The sequence below is a fragment of the Podarcis vaucheri genome (assembly GCF_965113315.1).
Source record: "Podarcis vaucheri genome assembly, chromosome: 7".
NCBI classification, from domain to species: Eukaryota; Metazoa; Chordata; class Lepidosauria; order Squamata; family Lacertidae; genus Podarcis; species Podarcis vaucheri.
In genome coordinates, this window is record NC_138765.1 from 86,895,925 (window position 1) to 86,917,392 (window position 21,468).

Here is a 21,468-nt window from a genome sequence, read left to right on the forward strand (position 1 = left end):
GGGAAAAGGCTCTGAGCTGTCGTTAGGCTGGGGTTTTATGCTGGATTCATTCATGTCATGTTTTATCATGTGAGTTGCTTTGAGTTTGCTTGAGTGGGAAGGCAAGGAGGACATAAGTTACTGAAACAGACAGTAATAAGCGGCATTTTGTGTTAAAGTAAGCTCTCCTGGCGTGCTCTGGTCCATGGGGTCACAAAGAGTCGGACACGACTAAACGACTAAACAACAACAACAAGCTCTCATGGTAACCAGCGACTGATCTTACGCATTTCAATAAAAATTCAGATTCACCATATTATGTAGAAGCTTTTTCTGACAAGCAAACGAGAAACTTCTGGTTTTGGGATCAGACTCAGAACAGCCAGGTCAGAAGATCACGTGCCTTGAATATAAAATATAATATTATGAAGATACAGCAAAAGGAATCTAGGTCTAAATCAGTGGTTCCCGAATTGCGCAGTATTGTCCCCTGGGAGGCGGTAGGATTTCCTGGTGGGGGGGGTTCTAAGAAGCAAGTGGGGGCAGGAGGGGAAACTGGAGGTGTAAATGACTATTAGAGACTTTGAAAAGCTGGTACCACTGGATCAAGTTCACCAGTTCTGTTGAATTAATTAAACTTAATAGTATTCGGTGCATTTTGAATGCAATTAATTGTTAGTGTTTTGAATTTTGGGAGGTTATTATCTTCTTTAGTGGATCATGCAGACTGCTATTCTGAATAATGCTTTTTATAGGGTAGGGGGCAGTGGGGATGAATTTATGGAAACGGGGGTAGGGCAAAAAAAAGTTTGGGAACCATTGAGCTAAATCTAGAGCCACATATTTTTACAGTAGGGAAAGGCAGCATAACCTTCTTAGATTTTTTCCAGAAAAATGTCCGCGTCTCCTTTGTGAAGATGTTGGACGGAGTCCTTTCCCTAGTGTAAATTAGTACAGTTTGACACAGAGCTGCCTTCAAGTCTTAAACTTGGAACTCCCTCTCCATTCCTGCATTCTTGAGGCAGTGATGTGACTCTTGGCTGCTGCCGGCTTTAAAAGCTGAGCTGAATCAATTAGGACCTGATGGGAGCCGTATGTAGGTCACATCATGCTGCTCTTGATTCTTCTTTTGGTGCAGATTCTCGTGGTGCCAGAGGCAGATAAGGCAAAACCAGCAAGCCATTCCTGCTTCAGTTAGACCAGTGGGAGAGCAATGGGGAGGTTTTCTAAAAGCCACAGCGTTCATCCATGAATCCAGAGCAAAGGAAGTCATTTTACCACTCAATTCTGCCTTGGTCAGACCCCGCCTGGAGTCCTCTGCCCAGTTCAAGAAGGAAATTGACCACCTGGAAGATGCCCAGAGGAGGGGTGACCAAGATGAAACAGGGTCTTTCTAAGGAAAGGTTGAGGGAGTTGGGTGCAGAAGAGAAGATTGGAGGTCACATGATAGCGTTCTTCAAATACCTGAAGGGCTGTCCCATGGAAGATGGAGCAAGCTTGTTTTCTGCCGCTCCAGAGGGGACGACCCCAACCAGTGGAGTCCAAAGACAAGAAAACAGATTCCGACTCAACATGAGGAAGAACTTTCTGGTGGTATGAGCTGTTCAGCAGCCGACTATGTCGGAAGGTGGTGGACTCTCCTTCACAGGAGGTTTTTAAAGACGGATTGAGTGGCCGCCTATCAGGGATTCTTGAGCTGTGATTCCTTCACTGCAGGCGTTGGACTAGATGACGCTTGGTGTCCCTTCTGACTCCCAACTATGTGATTCTGTGAAGTTCTTGGTAAGGGAGAGAGCCCGCTTTGTAACATTCACAATTCCAGGTGTGTGTGAGAGAGAGAGAAAGGGGTGGGGGGTGGCTGGAAAAAAGTAGATCCACCTTCTTTCTTCCACATGGAATTTTATCCCAAGTTGAAGACGAAGCATCTGCTGTCAATTTAAAAAGCTTAAGCACGACAGAACGGTCCATTAGAGAGAATGATATATATATTTTTTGCCCCAGCCTTTTTCACTGTCTACACAAACAGCTGACCCTGTGACATAACTGCCTATATTATTCATTCGCCTCCATCCCCTTGTCCCTCCACCCACTCACAACCCAAGGCTGTCGTAAGTTGCTTTGGCTCTCCGAATGCTTCAATGCAGAGCAGGGAAATAATAGCACGATTCCGGCCTGGTTTTCATTACAGCATGAGCAAAACACTTCTTTCCCATTTGCTGGGCTCCTGAGCAGGCGATTTTTCTGGCTTGGAGAATCCAGCACTGTCTCTCTGACTGCATTCTGATTTCCCCACAAAATAAACTTCAGGGTGTTTTGGGTTTTTTTGAAAGGGGCTCTTTTGTTGGAGGAAATATTCCATGCTGCCACCATAGTGAGAGTTGGAAAAACGTCTGCGCCAGAATAAGCAAACATTTCTGGATGGTGTGAATATTTCCGAGGGTTGCATGACTGAAGATCCACTGGCAAGGAAGCAGATGATATGTAAAGATTCAAAGTGCACAATCCCTAAATTGACTACAGTGTGACACATAAAACCAGCCACACTTAGGGTTCTCTCCAATAATAAATAAAAATAACCCAAGGGTGCGAGTAATTTGATTTGTTTTCAAGTGGTTCACATGGACAATTGTTATTTATTATTGATTTATATGCCACTTGTGTGCCTAATTGGCTTTTAAGTTTGTTTTAACTATAAAAACGACATAAAATTAAAACACACAATGACAAAACCGTTAGGTCAGTTCCCTAACCAAGGATTCTTGAGTGAAATTAGTAGACACGGAATAGAGAGGTTCTTTTACGGATCAGTAACTGGTTCAGAAGCAGGAAGCAGAGAGTGGAAGTTAATGGATGGTTCCTGTGTAGAAAGTGGAGTGCAGTTGTTTGGAACTGCAGGTGGGCAGAGTGGTGTTGAACTCAAGTCCAGCTTACAGGCTTCCCATGAGCATTCATGGAGTCTGTCCGTGGCTACTAGGCATGATCTGCCTCCATCGCAGGAAGCAGTAATGGTTCCAGATACTGGTTGTTGAAAGCCACGGGAGGAGAGAGTGCTTTTGTTCTCAAATCCTCCTTGCAAGTTTCCCACAGGCATCTGTTTGGTGTTAGTGGCAAGGATAGAATATAGGTAGAAAAGGAGAATTCCCTCGATGTCAAGACCCAGATTTGGGGCAATTACTCTTCGGTGAGGCTCCTTGCTGTCTAATTACTTTTTCAAATTTGGTATCCCAGTTTCAAATGCATCATGATTTTGTTTTGCAAGAAGTCTTTCCAGGGAGCAGTCTGATGGAATGGTGGACACCAGTTTTTGTTTGTGCTGCAGAGGGGAGGAGGGGAACAGCCGAAGGATGTATTTGTGATGAAGCAGCAACTGATGATCAAGCAAAAAGTGAGCCCTCCCCACTTGCCAGCTAAACTTGCACTCCCTTGGGAATGTCAGACTACAAAGGATGTGCAGATTTATTGTGGGGAAGGCAAAGAGAACCTTCTCAGGAAGTGGAAGCACAAGACCTTGAATCATGTCATGGATAAAAGAGGCTGGCTAAAGGACCCCAATCTGGACCCCTCCAGATGTTTTGGACTACAACTTCCACCAGGCCGAGGCTGTGTGGCTGTAGGATACTGGGACTGATGGGATGCAGTGGTCCAAAACAACTGGACTTTTAGGCTGGGGATGGTTGAACTAAGCTAAGAGGATAAACTAGAGACCTTGGGGTGATATTCAGCTACATCTTACAGAGATGTAGTGCATACCCTCCAACATTTCTCAGATGAAAATAGGGACATCCCATTCCATAATGATAATTCTACTATTTGTACCCCACCCATCTTACTGGGTTGCCCCAGCCACTCTGGGCAGCTTCCAACATATATAAAAACATAACAAAACATTAAACAATAAAAAACAAAATCGATATACAGGGATTCCTTCTGTTGGCACCGGGGGGTGGGGGAATAACTCCATACCCTCCAACATTTCTCCAATGAAAATAAGGGACATCCTAAGGGAAAATGGGGCATTCCGGGATCAAATCAGAAACCGGGATGGTTTCTCTAAATCAGGGATGTCCTTTGAAAATAGGGACACTTAGAGGGTCTGGTAGTGGTTAGAGTGTCAGCAAGGCCCTGCAAGACCAGAGTTCGAATCCCCACTTGGACATGGAGCTCACTTGGGCAGGTCATTGCTTCTCTCAGCCTGAACTGCTTCAAAGGGTGGTTGTGGGGACTGAATGAGGACGCAATGGTTGTGCATTTAATCCCCACAACAATTCTGTGAGGTAAGCTAGGCTGAGAGGTACTGACTGGGCCCCAGCGTCACCTCATGAGCTTCATGGCTGAGTGAGGATTTGAATCCTAACCTCCCATGTTCTAGTGTGACCCTGCAGTCACTACACCACTGTGGCTGAGTGACTCTTAAGAATAAAATGAGTGAAAAGTTTCTCCAGGTGAACAGGAAGAGATGTCTTACAGTAGTTCCTTTTATGCTAGAAGTTTCTAACATAACTGGGCTGGGCTGGTGGACTAGGTATAAAAAACAAAACAAAAACCCAAAATTGTGGACTAGTAACTTGCAAGGTTGCGTTAAGTATTGTTGACATTGAGAAAAGTAATGGGGAAAATATTCTGAGCAAAGAAAGCCAAAACGACTGTTGCGAGATGTTATGACTCTCTGAGGGATTTTCCTGAGGTGACTGGGGACAAACTGGGAATGCTGAGAGCCAACCTTGTTATGCCTGGGAGCAGAAATGCCAAGCTCCTCCAGACTCCAGCCCAGCTGGTCTCCTTGCAATCAGTCACCAGCATTGTTTACTACAAGATGCTTTGGGTTCCTGCATAAGCATGTTGAGTAACTCAAAGAAAAGACCTTGTCGGCCTAACTCGAGAGGAAATGAAAAGCAGGCTTTGGGGCTAAAGTGGGATTAAAGCTGTTCTTTGGAATTGTCTAAAATAATCAAATAAGATTGTCAAGGCCAAAAGGTTAAAAAGATGCTATGATCCTTTCAGCTCAGCTGAAGATGGTTCTACAACCTAGCTTAAGTTTTTCTGCAGCAGATGGATTTTGCTTTAAAATGGTCAAAATTGACCAAAGCCAACTCAACCAAATTGGCCGGGTCAGGGGTTGAACCCTGGTCTCCCAGGTCTTAGTCCAACACTCTAACCACTGTGCAACGCTGGCTGTCTCTGAGGGACCCTTTCAAAATGCAAGCCGTGTTTAGAGAAAAGGCGAGTAAGAGGTGAAATGTTTCTAAAATTATGCATAGCATGAAGAAAGTGAATTCCTCATAACACTGGAATTCATGATCATCCAATGAAGCTGAATTTTGGAAGATTCCTGGCAGATAAAAGGAAGTCCTCCTTCATTCAGGGCATAGTTAAACTATGGAACTCCTTTCAGGAGACTGTAATGGCCACTAACACTGATGGCTTAAAAAGAAGATCAGACCAATTCATGGAGGAGAGAGCAATTGATAGGTACTAGTTGCTGGAAGCTGCAGGTTCTGCCTTCAGGCTTCCTATGGACATCTGGTTACATACCCTCCAACATTTTCCGATGAAAATAGGGACGTCCTAGACCATAATAATAATTTTGCTCTTTATACCCTGCACATCTGACTGGGTTGCCCTAGCCACTCTGGGCAGCTTCCAACATATATAAAAACATAATAAAACATTAATTCCCTACCAGGACAGACTTTGCTCATGTGCCCAAGACATCGATTCTATAAAAGATATTTTGCTGCACTGTGTGAAATACGAGCAGGCCAGGGCTGAACTGATATTACCCTTGCTGGTACCTTTCCTGGGAAAATCAGAGGCTCACTATGTCAGGTTCCTATTGGAAGACCGGACAAACGCTAGAACATTAGTGAAGTTTTTATCGGTGGTTGCAAGAACCAGTGATCCCTATCTTTAAGTCTGATCAAAATGTTTGTTTAACCTGGAGGTACACTGTCTGAATTGTGCATTGCTTTGTAACGATTTGTTGGGTCTCTGGACTGTAATAAAGGTTGATTGATTGAATAAAACATTAAACATGTTATCGAGCGAAAAATACGGTATTTCAGTACTGTTGCTATCCATGGTGAGATTAACCTTCCATAGAAATAGGACTTTTTTAAAAAAAGTTTTTTATTGAAAGATTTTCATGGATAACAAAGGTACCTATACCGTCCCTGTTTTCAGTTCATAGAGTCCTATCTGAAGGTCAGTTACATTCAGTGTGAGATGATTCTGCCATGGGCATTGTGAGGTTGGGGGGAGAGGTTGGAGAGCCCAGAGCATGGCTGCTTGCATTCAGTTGGTTGCAGTGAGTTTTGTTTGTGGGTGGAGGGGAAGGGGGATGTTAGGTCAAATCAGCCATATCAATTTGTATTCTGTTGGGGGGGGTTAGGTTGTTGTCTTGTTGGACTGTGTATGTAATGAAAGGGAGTCACACTGGGGTGAAGGCATCCTCTTTTGTTTGTGCCCGTGCAGTAGTCCATGTTCACTCCCAATAGGTCCCTCAGTATCTCTCGGGTGCTGCTGTTCTTAATTGTACAGTCATACCTCAGGTTACAGCCGCTTCAGGTTGGTTTTTTTTGGCTTTTTTATAAGATACAGTAAAAATGAAAAAATACAAGAAAAAATACAAAATAAAAACAGTTAAAAACACCTTAATTTTCCGTTGCATATTTTTCTTTCACTTATTTCCCCGGACCTCCTCATACCTCCCTTTTTTGTATTCCACTTCGATTTGTTAGTTCAGCAAATCCTTGCCATTAAGCTTTTACCCATTTATAAACCTTTTTTTTCATGTCTCTTAAAGCATTGCAGCTGGAAACCACTTAATTTCTATCCAACATCATTCTAACATTTGTTAATTTTACAATATTTCTGTAAATAGTCTTTGAATTTCTTCCAATCTTCTTTCACCGACTCTTCTCCCTGGTCTCGGATTCTGCCAGCAGGTTGTGTTTTTTTGGGTTATGGAACTCCGAAACCTGGAAATACCAGAACGGGTTACTTCCGGGTTTCGGCAGTCGCACATGCACAGAAGCGCGAAATTGCTCTTTGCGCATGCGCAGAAATGCCAAATCACACGGACACAGGTTATGAACGTGCATCCCACATGGATCACGTTTGCAACCCGAGCGTCCACTGTATAGGATTTTTGAAAATTGCATTTATTTGGAAACATCAGCTGTGGTTTTATTATGTATATACAGTGGTACCTTGGGTTACATACGCTTCAGGTTACAGACTCACTAACCCAGAAATAGTACCTCAGGTTAAGAACTTTGCTTCAGGATGAGAACAGAAATCGTGCTCCGGCAGCCCATTAGCTAAAGTGGTGCTTCAGGTTAAGAACAGTTTCAGGTTAAGAACGGACCTCTGGAATGAATTAAGTACTTAACCCGAGGTACCACCGTATTTGTCTTGTATGTGAGGTTTGTATGTGAGCCTAAGCAGAGATGTCTACCCCTGTTTTCTATATCTTATTGAGGATTTTGCTTGCTGTGCTGTATAGCACAAGAGGACGCAGGTTTGGGTGGAAATGGGTATATAACTGGGGATACATAGCTGGGGGTGGGGGGGGAGATTATGTCTATTTCAGTTTGCTGTAAACTGCAAAAAAAGCACTGTTGAAGAGCACTGTAAGCATGTTCTTTGGTAAAACAAACACTGTCACCCTCCACTTTAATTGCCACCTACAAACGTTGTTCTGCCCAACTCACATGCGCTCAGACTGCCTTCTCTGCTTCTCTTTTCAGATGAGAAACCATTCAAAGTGGAGGACACCTACTTGCTCTGCCCTGCCCCTGTGCTGCGAGAAGTTGGCATGTAGGTTTGTTAGAATGTGGGACGGCTCTTACCTCTTTCTGCCTTTCTTCTGTTAAGCGTGTTTTCATTGTAAACCTCGAGATTTAGGGGTAAGGCTTTCTTTTTTCTATGACTGCCTTATTCCCTTCATAAGAAAACCAGTTATTTTGTGGGCTTGTCAGGATTCCTTCTGCACCTTCGGCTGATGTTGGTGCCATTGATGCTGAAATTAGGCTAACTGGGCTACCCAAAGCAGACCTGCAGCTCCACGTCTGCAGAAACAGGACCACCTCTCTCTCAGCGCAGCTGCCTCCATCCCCTTTGCTTCTTTGCAGTTGTCTTTGGCAAGAGTAGAGCTTTGTACTCCTCAAGTGATAGGAAGTTTCTGGGTCAAAAACTTACTGCATTTTTCGCTCAATAAGGCGCACTTTTTCCCTCCTAAAAAATAAGGGGAAGTGTGTGTGCATCTTATGGGGCGAATGCAGGCTGCGCGGCTATCCCAGAAGCCAGAACAGCGAAAGGGATCACTGCGCAGCGCTCCCTCTTGCTGTTCTAGCTGCTGGCTTAGCCGCACGAAGCCTCTTCAGGGCACGGGGAGCCTTCATCCCGCTGCCCTGAGGAGGCTTCACATGGCTATCCCTGGCTTTTGTGGGAGGTGGGGGAAGGGACAAAGGGCTGCCCTTCTCCCTCCTCGGGGAAAAGCTTGCAAGCGCCGCACACACGCTCCTTGCGGCTCGTGAAAGGGAGCGCTGAGCAGAGCCTGGGATGCATACGCTCCCTTTAAAGAATTTTTCTTCCTTGCATTCCCCCTCTAAAAACTAGGTGTGTCTTATGGTCAGGTGCGTCTTATGGAGCAAAAAATATGGTGAATTGGATCTGCTTCCTTGTGATGAAACTGAACTGGAAACTCTCAGTGTTGTTGTTTTTTGTAATGTCTATCTGCAAATAAATGTGTTCATTCATGGGAAGAAACCAGGCAGATGGGGCGAGTCTTTCCTCAGTTCCCAAGTGATGGGCAAGCGAGCGGGTGGGGTGGGCTGGGGCCGCTTGCGACATTGCATCCAGTGGCACGTTCTTGGCAATGGTGCCTGAGTCTGCCCAGCTGGGGGGTGGGGGCAAGACCCACCCATGCACTCTAGGGCACAGAGCCACTTCTTTAAATCATGGTGCTTAACCAGACAGCCAAAAGTTGCCCTCACGCCGCCTGCTCCCACAGAGACAGGATTTCAAGAGTTGGAAGGGACTCATGGCATCATCCAAACTGACCCCACCCTCCAAACCCGCAACATCATATTTTCATGAGCTAGGGGGATTGTAAGTCCGGGCCCGGTTTGGGTAATGACTCTCGCCCTCCCTCCCTTTTTCTAGGGAAGCTGCTCTCCAGGTCAGCATGAACGATGGGCTCAGCTTCATCTCGAGCTCCGTCATCATATCCAGCACACACTGTGTAAGTGACCAGCTTAGAAATCCATCCTTGGGTATCGCTAAGGGAGCATCGAGAGCAATGGCTCTGCTTTGGCTACTGTTGACTTGAGTGGGAATGTGGGCCGCCTGGACTGCGTGTCTTAGACACAGGTATGAAATGCAAGGGGAGAGATGATAACGGCTGAAATCTGGCAAGATTGCCTTTTGATCCTTTCATTGTTCAGTGACATTTGCTCCTCCTTATGTAATATAATTCTTCTAGGCCGAAGTCCTAGATGCACTTTCCTGGGAGTAAGACCAGTTGAATTTGATGGGTCTTCTGTGCATAGGAGTGTGCTGCTTAATTTGCAGAGCAGTTTAGGGAAGGGTTGGTCTCGCAGCTTCAGCTGGGTCCTTTTGGGAACCCCCTCCCTCGAAACAGCCACTTTAGCTGTCATTCTTGCACTGCAGGGGGTTGGACTAGATGACCCTTGGGGTCCCTTCCAACTCTACCATCCTGTGATTCTGTGAGCCCCTGCTTCAGTGAGCTCTTGGTCACTGGACTAGATGTGCTAGAGGATATCTGCAGCAAGGCTTATCTGGGGAGGCGAGGAGTGTTGAGGAGAATCAAGACTGGTCCGAGAGGCAGCGTGGTGTAGTGGTTAGAGTACTGGGCTATCGCCTTGGAGACCAGACTAAGCCGTGAATCTTCCTGGGTGACAGTCGCTATCTCTCAGCGGAGCCTACTTCACAGGGGTGTTGTGAGGGTAAAATGGGAGGAGGGAGAACCATGGATGCCACTTTGAGCTCCTGGGAGGAACATAGTAACAACAACAACAACAACAACAACAAGATGATGGTGATAATTGGGCAGTACCTCACCAAGTTTTGTCTGCTCTCAGCCAGCCCCATCTGTCTGCCTTCTTAGAGCCTGTTCAGGGGGCAGCCCTGCCTGTTAGCCTCTGTCTTTTGGAATCAAATTACAAGAAATGAGATTCCAGCTAAACATTAGGAATAACGTTTTGAGGATAAGAGCTGTTCAATAGTGAAACGGACTCCCTCAGAAGGTGGTGGACACGCCTTCATTGGAGGTTTCTAAGCAGAGGTTGGGTAGCCACCTGTCAGAGATGACCATATTTTTTTGCTCTATAAGACTCACTTTTCCCCTCCTAAAAAGTAAGGGGAAATGTGTGTGCGTCTTATGGAGCAAATGCAGGCTGCACAGCTATCCCAGAAGCCAGAACAGCAAGAGGGATTGCTGCTTTCGCTGCACAGCGATCCCTCTTGCTGTTCTGGCTTCTGAGATTCAGATTCATACTTTCCTCCTCCAAAAACTAGGTGCGTCTTGTGGTCTGGTGCGTCTTATAGAGAAAAAAAATACGGTATTTAACTGTGGTTCCTGCACTGCAGGGGGGTTGGCCTAGATGACCTTTGGGGGCCCCCTTCCTGCTCTGCAATTCCAGGATTCTATGACACTCTCAGTTCCCCTCATACTTCTCAGCAGAGAAGGGGTCACTGGAGACAAACCTGGAATTAGTTGCCCCTGATTGCCATTGGCTTTGGCTCCACCTCCTGTTGGCCTTCCTTGGAGTCCCAAGAGGCACCAGACATTGCTGGTAAGAAAAGAATCGTGCTTGTCTCCCTCCCTGCCCTTCCTCCCCACTGGCCAGCCATCTTCCCATCCTCCTTTGGTCCCATCTGTACAATCATCATCCTGTACATTACGCATTTTGGCTGGAAACCGTCTTAGATGCTGGCCAAGAAATTGAGTATCCTGCACGGTCTGGGCCAACTGCAAGCCGATGTGGTCAAGCAGTTACCAAGCAGAACTTCCCTTGGAATTATTGGGTGTTTCGCCCAAGTGAGAGCGGCCAGATTGCTCCCGGAGGGTTTTGTACGGGCAAAGCTCCTTCCTTGTCCCTTTCTGAATCTCTCAGACAAAACTGGTGCATGTTGTCACGTGGATTGTCAAAACAAGAAGCTAAGTTATAATAATACATTTGTGGGCAGCCTAGGGAGCTGCAGTCCCCAAACGCTGATGTGGGGGGATTAAAGAAAATTGGTGTGTGGGTGTGTCGTCGTCATCCTCCTCTTTGAAACGCAACCAGCAAAATAGCCTGGAGTTACCAGGATCCTTGACATGATTAATGTATCTTGGTTTCCAGAGTTGCCATGCATGTCACTTTCTGCGGTGCTTGCAAAAACAAGGTGGTACGATTTCCTCTCGTTTTTCCCCTTCCCCAAAGTATTTAATATTTCAGTTTAAGCCCTTGCTGGTAACTTGATGACAAAAGGGCCCTCTGCGCATCATTTCCTTGGGAGAAATCTTCTAGCAGCATGAAACTCAGGCTCTCTTGCCAACAAGGAGTGAGCTGGCTGTTGCACATTTGTGTGAACTGGTTTCCCTTTGGCTAAAGGACTTGGGGGCTAGAAGGCCTCCTGTGCTGAGGCCTCTGATTGTGAATGGAAGGAGAGAGCAGAGAGGGGGCCAGTTCTGTTGATGACAAAAGGATCTCTCCAAACCAGGTGAAGGGGCAGTAAAATGGCAAGTGCAGTTCAATGTCAGCCACTGGGCAAAAAGTCCTAACCACTTAATTTGCTGATGGCAGTGACAGATCAAGAAAGAGACTGGAGTGAAAGTGATTGATTGATTGATTGATTGATTGATTGATTGAATTTATATACCACCCTATACCTGCAGGTCTCTGGGTGGTTTAAAATAACACCGTTGCTCCGTCTAGCAGCTGCTTTTCAGAGTTTCAGACAGGAGCCTAATCTGAATGCTAGATGATTCAGGGCAAATAAAAGAAAGTCCTTATTCATGCTGCGCGTAGTTGAACTACAGAGCTTGCTGCTACAGGAGGTAGTGATGCCACTGAACTAAAGGTAAAGGGACCCCTGTCCAATAGTTCCAGTCGTGGCCGATTCTGGGGTTGCGGCACTCATCTCGCTTTATTGGCCGAGGGAGCCGGCGTACAGCTTCCGGGTCATGTGGCCAGCTTGATTAAGCCACTTCTGGCGAACCAGAGCAGTGCACAGAAACACCGTTTACCTTCCCGCCAGAGCGGTACCTATTTATCTACTTTGCACTTTGATGTGCTTTTGAACTGCTAGGTTGGCAGGAGCAGGGACTGAGCAACAGGAGCTCAGCCCGTCGCGGGGATTCAAACCTTCTGATTGGCAAGTCCTAGGCTCTGTGGTTTAACCCACAGGGTCACCCACGTCCCTGCCACTGAACTAGAGGGCTTTACAAGGGGATTAGGCAAATTCATGGAGGAGAGGGCGATCAATGGCTACGATAGTTATGTTCTGGCTCCACAGTCGCAGGCAGCAATGCTTCTGAATATCAGTTGCTGGAAACTACAGGAGGGGAGAGGGATCTTGTATTCAGGTCCTCCCTGTGGTCAGTCATTGTGAGAACAGGATGCTTGACTTGATGGGCCATTGGCCTGATCCAGCAAGCTTTTCTTATGTTCTTGAGCCATATTCATTAAAAAGTCCCCAGGCAGCTTAGTGTAATTTCTGTTTTCTGCAGGGTTTCCCCACCCCCCTCCTGTTGAACTGTTAGGAGCTGAATTCAGCATGAGAAAGGCTATATACAGTAGATCCTTGCAGCAGCAGCAGGAGCAGCTCTGAACACTTGAATTATGCACCAGAGCTCTTATGTAAGAAGTCTCCTTGGGTGCTATGATATTATGTGGTTTTGCCTTAAACAATATTCTGCCTGTATTGTGATGCTCCAGCTGTGTTTCCTTCCTTTTCAGCCTTCATAGGGAACAGCAGGTTTTATTGCAGTGATTACCAAGTGATGAGTCAGGACGTGCAGTGGTTTGGAGAGGCTTCATCAATCAGTCTCTAGGCTGCCAGGATCACTCTCAGGGCAAGGGAGCCTGAACTGAGCCTCTTTCCCCTCCTTTGGGCCCGTCTTTCTTGGTCTTTGGCTGACTTGGACCCATTTCCAACATGTCCAGTGTGGCTGCTGATTTCTGAGTTGCAAAACACTTTCCCTGCCTTTCCATTGGTGCAGTCCAGAACCACAATTAACAAACAATTAAACAATGATCATCCAGCAACTGGGGGCGGGGGGGGGGTACACAGTAAGCAGCAGGTAAAAACCAGTGTGCTAAGGCTTGGTTGACTGTTATTTGTTCCTTGCTAGGAATTTGTTCCTTGCTCCATGAGGGAAGGTGGGGCAAGTGCCTCAGGCAGCAGAATCCATAGATCTAGCCTCCAAGGATTGCATTGCCTGCTGATGCTGCCACTTCCTCAATGACGGTGACGGCTGCAGCAAGCTCCTTGGCCATGGTGTGCTGTAAGCGGACTACGGGGACTAGTAAAGGGGCCCCTGACCATTAGGTCCAGTCATGGCCGACTCTGGGGTTGCGGCGCTCATCTTGCTTTATTGGCCGAGGGAGCCGGCGTACAACTTCCGGGTCATGTGGCCAGCATGACTAAGCAGCTTCTGGTGAACCAGAGCAGCGCACGGAAACGCTGTTTACCTTCCCGCCGGAGTGGTACCTATTTATCTACTTGCACTTTGACGTGCTTTTGAATTGCTAGGTTGGCAGGAGCAGGGACCGAGCAACGGGAGCTCACCCCGTCGCGGGGATTTGAACCTCCGACCTTCTGATTGGCAAGCCCAAGGCTCTGTGGTTTAACCCACAGCGCCCCCTGTGTCCCTCACAGGGACTAGACCAGTCCCCTAAATGTTCCTGGTAAATTAGAGTATTAAAGTATTAGAGCCTAGCGCCTCCTTCTCAAAGCCCAGGAAGCTTCTGCCCGGCTTAGGGAGGGAGGTGCGATGCTCATGTATGTAATGTCGGGCCCCCACTATCGCCCTCGCAAGCTGGCAGCTCTGGCCCTAACTCTTCCTCTACAAAACAATTCACCGCTCGCCACTGCTCCTTGGAGGCCGGATCTGCCAATCTCCTCAGCAGTGCCCCCCGCCATGCCACCTCTACAGAGGCCTCTCAGCGAATTGGAGGCACTGCTGGTCTCCTTCCAGTCTGAGGGAAGAAATGGCAAGGGGCTGCCCTCTCGGCTCTCCTGGGCTCTGCGCCCACCTGGTGTGATTCACAGCCACCTCAATGATGTCCTTTGATTCCCTCTTCAACCATCAAGTAAAGGTTGATTTGATTCCTGCCCCCACTCCCTTTTTCCTGATGTAGATCTTCACTCTCCCCTTCACTCTCCTGGCAGGGAGAGGGGCTCCATTTTGTGGTTTGCCTCAGGTGCCAAAATATCTTGGGCCGGACCTGCCCATAGCTGCTGACTCCTGATGCTGCAACCTGTAGGGAGTTCAATTTCCCCTGCCCCAACCCCATCAGATAGAGGATGTTTTAGTAGCAAGTGCCTAGAAAAAGGTGCCCTGCCTGTGACCCGAATCGGGGAAATATTTAACTTTATTGCTTGAGTACAAATCTGGGGCTAGGGTTGGCGCAGGCAGCCCATAAATTCCTGATGCCTGTTGCTTCGCAAACACTCCCCCGTGGACAGTGTCCCTCTCTGGATGAAAGACAGGCACGTCCAGTCTGGCAAAACAAAGAAAAGAATGAATGAAATGTGTATTTCAATCAAAGTGGGCAGGGCTGAGATTTATTTTATAGCCAAGAGTCTTGTACGTGTTTCCACTGCTTAGAATGTTTTGGAAACTTTTTATATCCTAGAAGTAGCACTCCTTTTTTCCCCTGACTGAATTTTGGTTTGCTCGTGAAACCTGATAAAATTTTTGATTGAAACAAAAATCTAGCCATTTTCAGGTTCTCTGCTGAAATAAAGTAAGGCAGGGTTTGTTGCTGGATCCTGCAAAGTATTTGGCTGGGGTGAGGCCACGAGCATGTTGTTTTTTTGTTTTTGTTTTTTTAAATAATATTTAATAATATTTATTAAACAATCAAAAGCTTCAAAATTTAAACATTAAAGCTACAAAAATGGGAAAATACAAAACAAAACACATAGAAGTACACAATAAAAAACAGTTAACAGAATAGAAAAAAGAAGAAGAAACACCAAAAAAGAAAACAGAAAAAAGATTAGTATTTTCATATCTTATACCTCATTCACTAGTTTCTTGACCTCCTCACCTTTTTGTATTCCAGTTCAGATATTTAGTTCAGCAAGTCCTTACCCTCTATCATTCATCCTTACTCAACATCTTAACCTATAATAAATATATATTTTCCACCATTGTCATCCATATTTACATATTCTTATTAATCTTTTAACTAACACCACTTGTTTTCAATCCAACATCCCTTTAACATTCATTAATTTTACAGTATTTCTGTAGGTAGTCTTTAAATTTTTTTCCATTCTTCTTCCACCGCCTCTTCTCCCTGGTCACGGATTCTGCCAGTCATTTCTGCCAATTCCATGTACTCTATCACCTTCGTCTGCCATTCTTCCAGAGTGGGTAAATCTTGTGTCTCACGAGCATGTTGAAGACAAATTGCATTTCAAATACACACTCGTGGGGGTCTGGATCCAGCTGCAGGGCACTCCCCCAACACAAGGTGAAGAGCCGAAAATCCGTCAGCCGGGGTGGAAAACTGGTGCTGAGAGGTGTGGCGGCTGGAAGTGTGTCAGGAATTTGGCTCTTGGGCCCAGCCCACCAGGCCAAGTGGCACATAAGCCTGGCCTCCATTAGCTGCTTGTTAGTGCACAATATGATTAGCCTTTCTCTTCGCCTTGCAGATTTTGAGATTAGTCCCATACCCTGCTCTGAGATCACTGGCTTTGAATGATCCAGAAGGGAGGTGGAGGGCAGACTGAGCCCACGCAGGGCAAATGGATCCCCTTCACGGAGCTCCACATTCTTTTTTCCATTCCATTCGCCAAAAGGACTCAGTGGCCAAAGGCGGCTGGCAGAAGGTGGAAAACCTTCTGCCATTGGCTGAGGAATTCTATTTATTGAGCTACAGAACTGATACACTTGACTTTCCTTCCAACCTGGAGACAAAAAATGATGGGCATAGGAGAAGGATTTCCAAAATGCTAGCATAAAAAATCTGCAGCCTGCCAAAGATTTAAGAATGGGCTCAGGGTTTGGCAGATGGATGCTGCTGGGACCTTAAAAGACTTGGGGTCCCAGGCCCAGCGAGCAGATGTGAGTAACCTTTGCTTGTGACTAGGTATAGGTGCAGAATGAGGCTGGCTTTCAAAAGGAGAGTCATCTTGTGAGCAGAGTTTAAACAACAAATTTAAATTAAATATAAACTGAATATTTAATCATCTCCTACCTTGCCCTTAATGTCCAACTGGCTGTGGAAGATTTAGGAACTTTGCACCCAAGAGGATGCACACGTTTTCTGCTGTAGATTGGCTTTTGTTCCGATTTAGCAGTAAACAGTGAGTTTCCCGGGGAAGGTTGGGGGGGGGAGAGAAAAAGACTGAAATATACTCAGAGTTGAGAGTGGATTTCATGCTCTTTATTCAGCTCATAATGGTGAGGAGGAATGGAAGTTCCCTCAGAATGTCTGCTTTATATATATTATTTACACAATGGGGCCCACGTGATTGGCTTATTCACCTGTAGGCCAATCAGGTTGCGGATTCACTTCCACCTGGAGCTGGATTGGATGGCTCCTGCGGACCAATCAGACTGCTGCGTTCTGGACCCTATTGTTCTAGGACCAATCAGACTGCTGCATTCTGAATCCTATTGTTCTAGGACCAATCAGACTGCTGCCTTTTGGATCCTATTCAACTCAGTACATCGAAATTTGCCTAGAAATCAAAGGAGAAATGGAATAAAACAGGGGACAAACAGAAGTGTGGATGAGCCCTCAGGGAACAATTGGGGGGGGGGAATAAGGTATTTAGACCTATGGTGATTCTAAGGACTTCAAAATGAGGAAGAGAAGAACAGAAAAAGCAGCAGCTCTTTAGGACCCCAAAGATTCCTATTTCCTGGGGTGCAAAACAACCAACTCACCAGTCCCAGTGGCTAAGAACACTTGAAAGGCAGGAGTGGCCAGAAATTGCTTTAAAGTTTTGCCAGTTTGTTTTGCTTTGCTGCTTTTCTCTCAGGAATTGGAAGGCTTGCTTTCTTCTTCTTTTTCTTTAAGGGAAAACTCACAGTCCTCCAGCAGAAGCGGGGTCTAAGTGCCATAGACTTTCCTAATGTCCTGGGGCTCAGCCAAGGCCCCCTTTGGCCACCTGCTGCCACTAAACCATACAAACGAGAAGCAGAGCTAGCTAGAATCTCACAAGTCAGAGATGGAGAAATATTTGTTTTTCTTAAGGTTTCACATCCTAAACAGAATCGCTTAGCAGTGCTGCGCCTTCCACATTCTCACTGAAGCCATTCTGTCCGCCTTGTCCTGGGAACTTGGAATACATTTTTGGCACTACCTGGATTCTGGTAACACTCCTATTCTCTGCTTCTGCCATAGAGTACGGCCACATATTGCATGGGGGTTTTTCTCCCAAGAATTCTGCGTACACAACAAAATCGTGTATACTTAAAACCTCTGCAGCTTAGCGGGTGAGGGGCGCTCCCAGAGCCAGCACACTGAGGGGGGTCTTGCCTCTCAAGCAAGGCAGAGAGCTTGAAAGCTACTTATGAGCTGGGTGCCTGCACAATACAAGCTTTGAAGTTCTGCCTTGCTTGGATTTAACTTGGACAGTTCCAACCAGCTTGCCTTCAGTTGCTTATGGTTGAAACTGTGCAAGTTAAATGCATGTAAGATGTGATTGTGCAGTACTCTGGTCCAGTTGGAGATACCACCAGGCAGTTCTTAGGATCTTTTGCCATACTGAGCTTCTCTGGGAGAAGTTTAGACTGCAAAACCCTTCTAGCTTTCGATGTGCACTGCAGTTGATGGTTTTTTAATACATGAAAGCATTCTGCCATGCGCTTGGAATCTTTGAACCATGACCATAGATGAACTGAGAACGGATACAACATCTTTCACTACAAATCACCAGCATACCAAACTTTGCTGCCCTGATTAAATTTTTCCATTCCGCACTGTATCGTTTTCCATGAAGTCTACTACTCTTGAGCAGCAGAAACAAGGTAGGTCAGGCTATATCCCCTGTCTCAAGCATGGCAGTTATTTTATGAGATTCCCCTCGTGTCTGCTTTGGCTGCTGTTCCAGAAACTAGAAAACATTGGATGATCAAAGCAAGCTGGAGTCTAAAACCAGCAGAGAGTCTGGGAGTTTTAATTTCCTTTTTATTAGACCAGATTGTTTCAGTTATATGTATTTTTAAAACCCTGTACAAATACGTGATAAAATGAATGATAGACAGCAACTTCCATGCCGCAGAGAAAAATATGCCCTGTGGAAGCTATGCCAAGTGGCTCTTCTCAAGGCTTCAAAATAAGAGACCTCCGTTTATTGAGGTTCTGCCTGCCTACAGAAAACAATGAAGAAATCCATTGTTTAGCTGTGCTAAAATCAGGCAGCAACAGCTCATTTCCACCCCTCCAACCAAAGGGAGCATCAAATAAAGGGGTTGTCATTGCCGTTGAGTGGGAACCTGGAAATTCCATCTCCAGACAAAGAATTTAGCTAGTTACTTCCCCAACCTGGTGCCCTCCAGATGTTTTGGACTACAACTCCCATCAGCCCCAGCTAGCATGATCATGCTAGGAGATACTGAGAGTTGTAGTCAAAAACATTTGGAGGACACTCAGCAGTAAAAAGTCCCCCTCATTATGTCCTTCCTTTCTTATCTATAAGAGGCATCTATGTTCTGTCCTGGATTCCAGATGGGGCCGTATCGCCCACCTGCATGCATGTTTCTGCTGCACATGTTAGTACAAACTGCATTATTTTGTTGTTGTTGTTTAGTCGTTTAGTCATGTCCGACTCTTCGTGACCCCCTGGACCAGAGCACGCCAGGCACCCCTGTCTTTCACTGCCTCCCGCAGTTTGGTCAAACTCATGCTGGTAGCTTCGAGAACACTGTCCAACCATCTCGTCCTCTGTCGTCCCCTTCTCCTTGTGCCCTCCATCTTTCCCAACATCAGGGTCTTTTCCAGGGAGTCTTCTCTTCTCATGAGGTGGCCAAACTATTCTTCGGCGATCAGCCTTCTTGATGGTCCAGCTCTCACTTCCATACATCACTACTGGGAAAACCATAGCTTGAACTATACTCCATGGACAAAGACAACAGGCATTATTTTGAGCAACAATTTAATACAGCAACCATTCTTGGTCTTCACACTGTTTTCACAGACATTGAGGAAGCAACTGGAAAATGCCCCCAGTGTGTATCCTATAAGATTTCCAACTTTGAAAGCTAATTTGTGTTCAGTGGTGTCCTGCCAACTGTTGTTTTCTCTGTTTCTCCAGCTGGCAACAGTGCTATAAGCAAAACTTTTGGCCGTTTTGGTTTCTCTGGCATATTATAGGCCACACTTGATTTGAAATTTCTACAGATTTACCTGGGTTTTGGTTGAAAAAAACAACAATTATAAGGCCTTTATAAAAGCCCAGGAGGAGGGCAAAAGTGTTTGAGCATACAGTTTGAGTGTTGCAAGATGTCAATGAGCAAAATATATGTGTTTAAAGCCACCTTTCCCAGCTTGTTAGGAATGGATGAACCATCAATATCTGTTTCTCTCAGCTTCTCGTTTTTCCAATCTTAAGTTCCATTCACCCACTTTTAGCATCAATTTTTGATCTTTTTCTAATTTTTTTTTAAAGGTCCAGACAAAAATGATAGCTATGTTTTGGTTCCCCTGTTGGCTTGGGGAAGGGCAAATGAGATGGTTTCACATTCAATTGCAAACAAATTTCTGACCCAATCCTGCAATATGGTTCCTTCCACATGTTTGGGACTACAATTCCCATCAGCCCCAGCAAGCATAGCTGAAGGGCAGCAGCTTCTGAAGGGCACCATCTTGGGAAATGTTGCTTTAAATTATTTGGCCAAAGTCCAAAGGGCTTTGCTTCAGCAAACATTTGTCTGAAGAATAACTTCTAGGCCAGTTGCGTGTGCTGTACCCGCAGGGTATCGTGCCAGCCTCTGAAGTCTTCAGGTGTCCTTTCCTTCATGGTTAATGGTAGCTATTTGTTTGTTAAATTCTAAGTTATCTAACAAATGTACTTTAATAAAAGAAATATGTTACACGTTCTTCCTAGGCAGTAACCAGAGCCAGGCCTCCTTAGTTTCAGCAAGGTTGCCTCCAGACTGTATCCTGACCCCAAATGTAATTGATTAGTGCAGTACAGCAGGCGATTAATTAAATTCTTTAAATGGGCTGAAAACCTGCCATCTAAACACATGCAAACGTACCTTCTTTTTTAAAAAAAGATAAGAACATGATCAGGTTGTCTGCCATGTTTGTGCAGGCAACATTTGGAAAGTTGCGAATGTTGCTCACTCTAGTCCTGTTTAACCTTTGTAAAGGGTGAAACTACCTTAGCTGATAAGTTTTCCCTGAGTGAAGAGTTCATGATTTAGAGGAGTGATGGCCAAACTTGGCCCTCCAGCTGTTTTGGGACTATAGTTCCCATCTTCCTTGACCACTGGTCCTGTTAGCTAGGGATGATGGGAGTTGTAGTCTCAAAACAGCTGGAGGGCCAAGCTTGGCCATCACTGGTTTAAAGTAATTCCAAAACCATCAAGCTGTATAATGTTAACTTAGCCTCCCCCAACCTGATACCTTCCAGTTGTTTTCTGCTGCAGCTTTCATCATTCTCAGCCAAAACATCTGGAGAGCACAGGTTGGGGAAGGCTGCTTTAAAACATCTGGCAACATGGCATGCCTTGCAAACATGAGCAGATGTGGTACAGTATCGCAGTAGGGTTGTTTCTGACGGTTCCAAAAGTCTAAAAATAGCAGCCGTGGTGTTTTTTTTAAAAAAAATCAATAGAAAATGTTCTTTAATATTTATTTTACAGCAACAAGACTTTAGACATTTATTAATGAGCAAGATCTTTTCAAAGCTGAAGTAAAGGTTTCCTACTGCTGTTTGCTGCATTTGAGCCCATTCTGCATTTAATTGAAAACAATTGTGGAGCCTCTGGCCTCCTTCCCTGGGCTACATTCTCATTTGAGAACCGAAAGCTGCTCAGACTCTACATCTCCTCTGCTTAAGGGTCAGGGTGCTCTTGAAAAGACCAGGGCAGAGATGGGACCAACCATCTTCATCTGGATTCTCTCCTGCATATTCACTTCTGAGCAACAGAGTTCAAGAGGTGTGTTGATAAGCTGTGAGGGAATGCCCAGGAGATCTACAAGGATGATAAACAACCTAGAAGAAAAGGCTTAAGGAATTGCATGTGTTTAGCCTAGAGAAAAGTAGATTGAGCGAGATAGGAGAGAGATC

At 45.6% G+C, this 21,468-nt stretch overlaps 1 protein-coding gene and 1 long non-coding RNA gene across 2 annotated transcripts in view; one reads left to right on the plus strand and one right to left on the minus strand.

The window, feature by feature from the left end:
- The window catches only part of LOC309536584, a 179,789-nt gene that overhangs the window by 154,567 nt on the left and 3,754 nt on the right, over nucleotides 1-21,468 (minus strand). The gene's annotated exons all lie outside the window — the stretch shown is intronic.
- The window catches only part of ANTXR1 (ANTXR cell adhesion molecule 1), a 126,481-nt gene that overhangs the window by 50,722 nt on the left and 54,291 nt on the right, over nucleotides 1-21,468 (plus strand). The window contains exons 11-12 of the mRNA XM_082230144.1: nucleotides 7,728-7,797; nucleotides 9,145-9,223. Of these exons, the coding sequence (XP_082086270.1) occupies nucleotides 7,728-7,797; nucleotides 9,145-9,223 (149 nt within the window). The remainder of the gene's footprint in view (nucleotides 1-7,727; nucleotides 7,798-9,144; nucleotides 9,224-21,468) is intronic.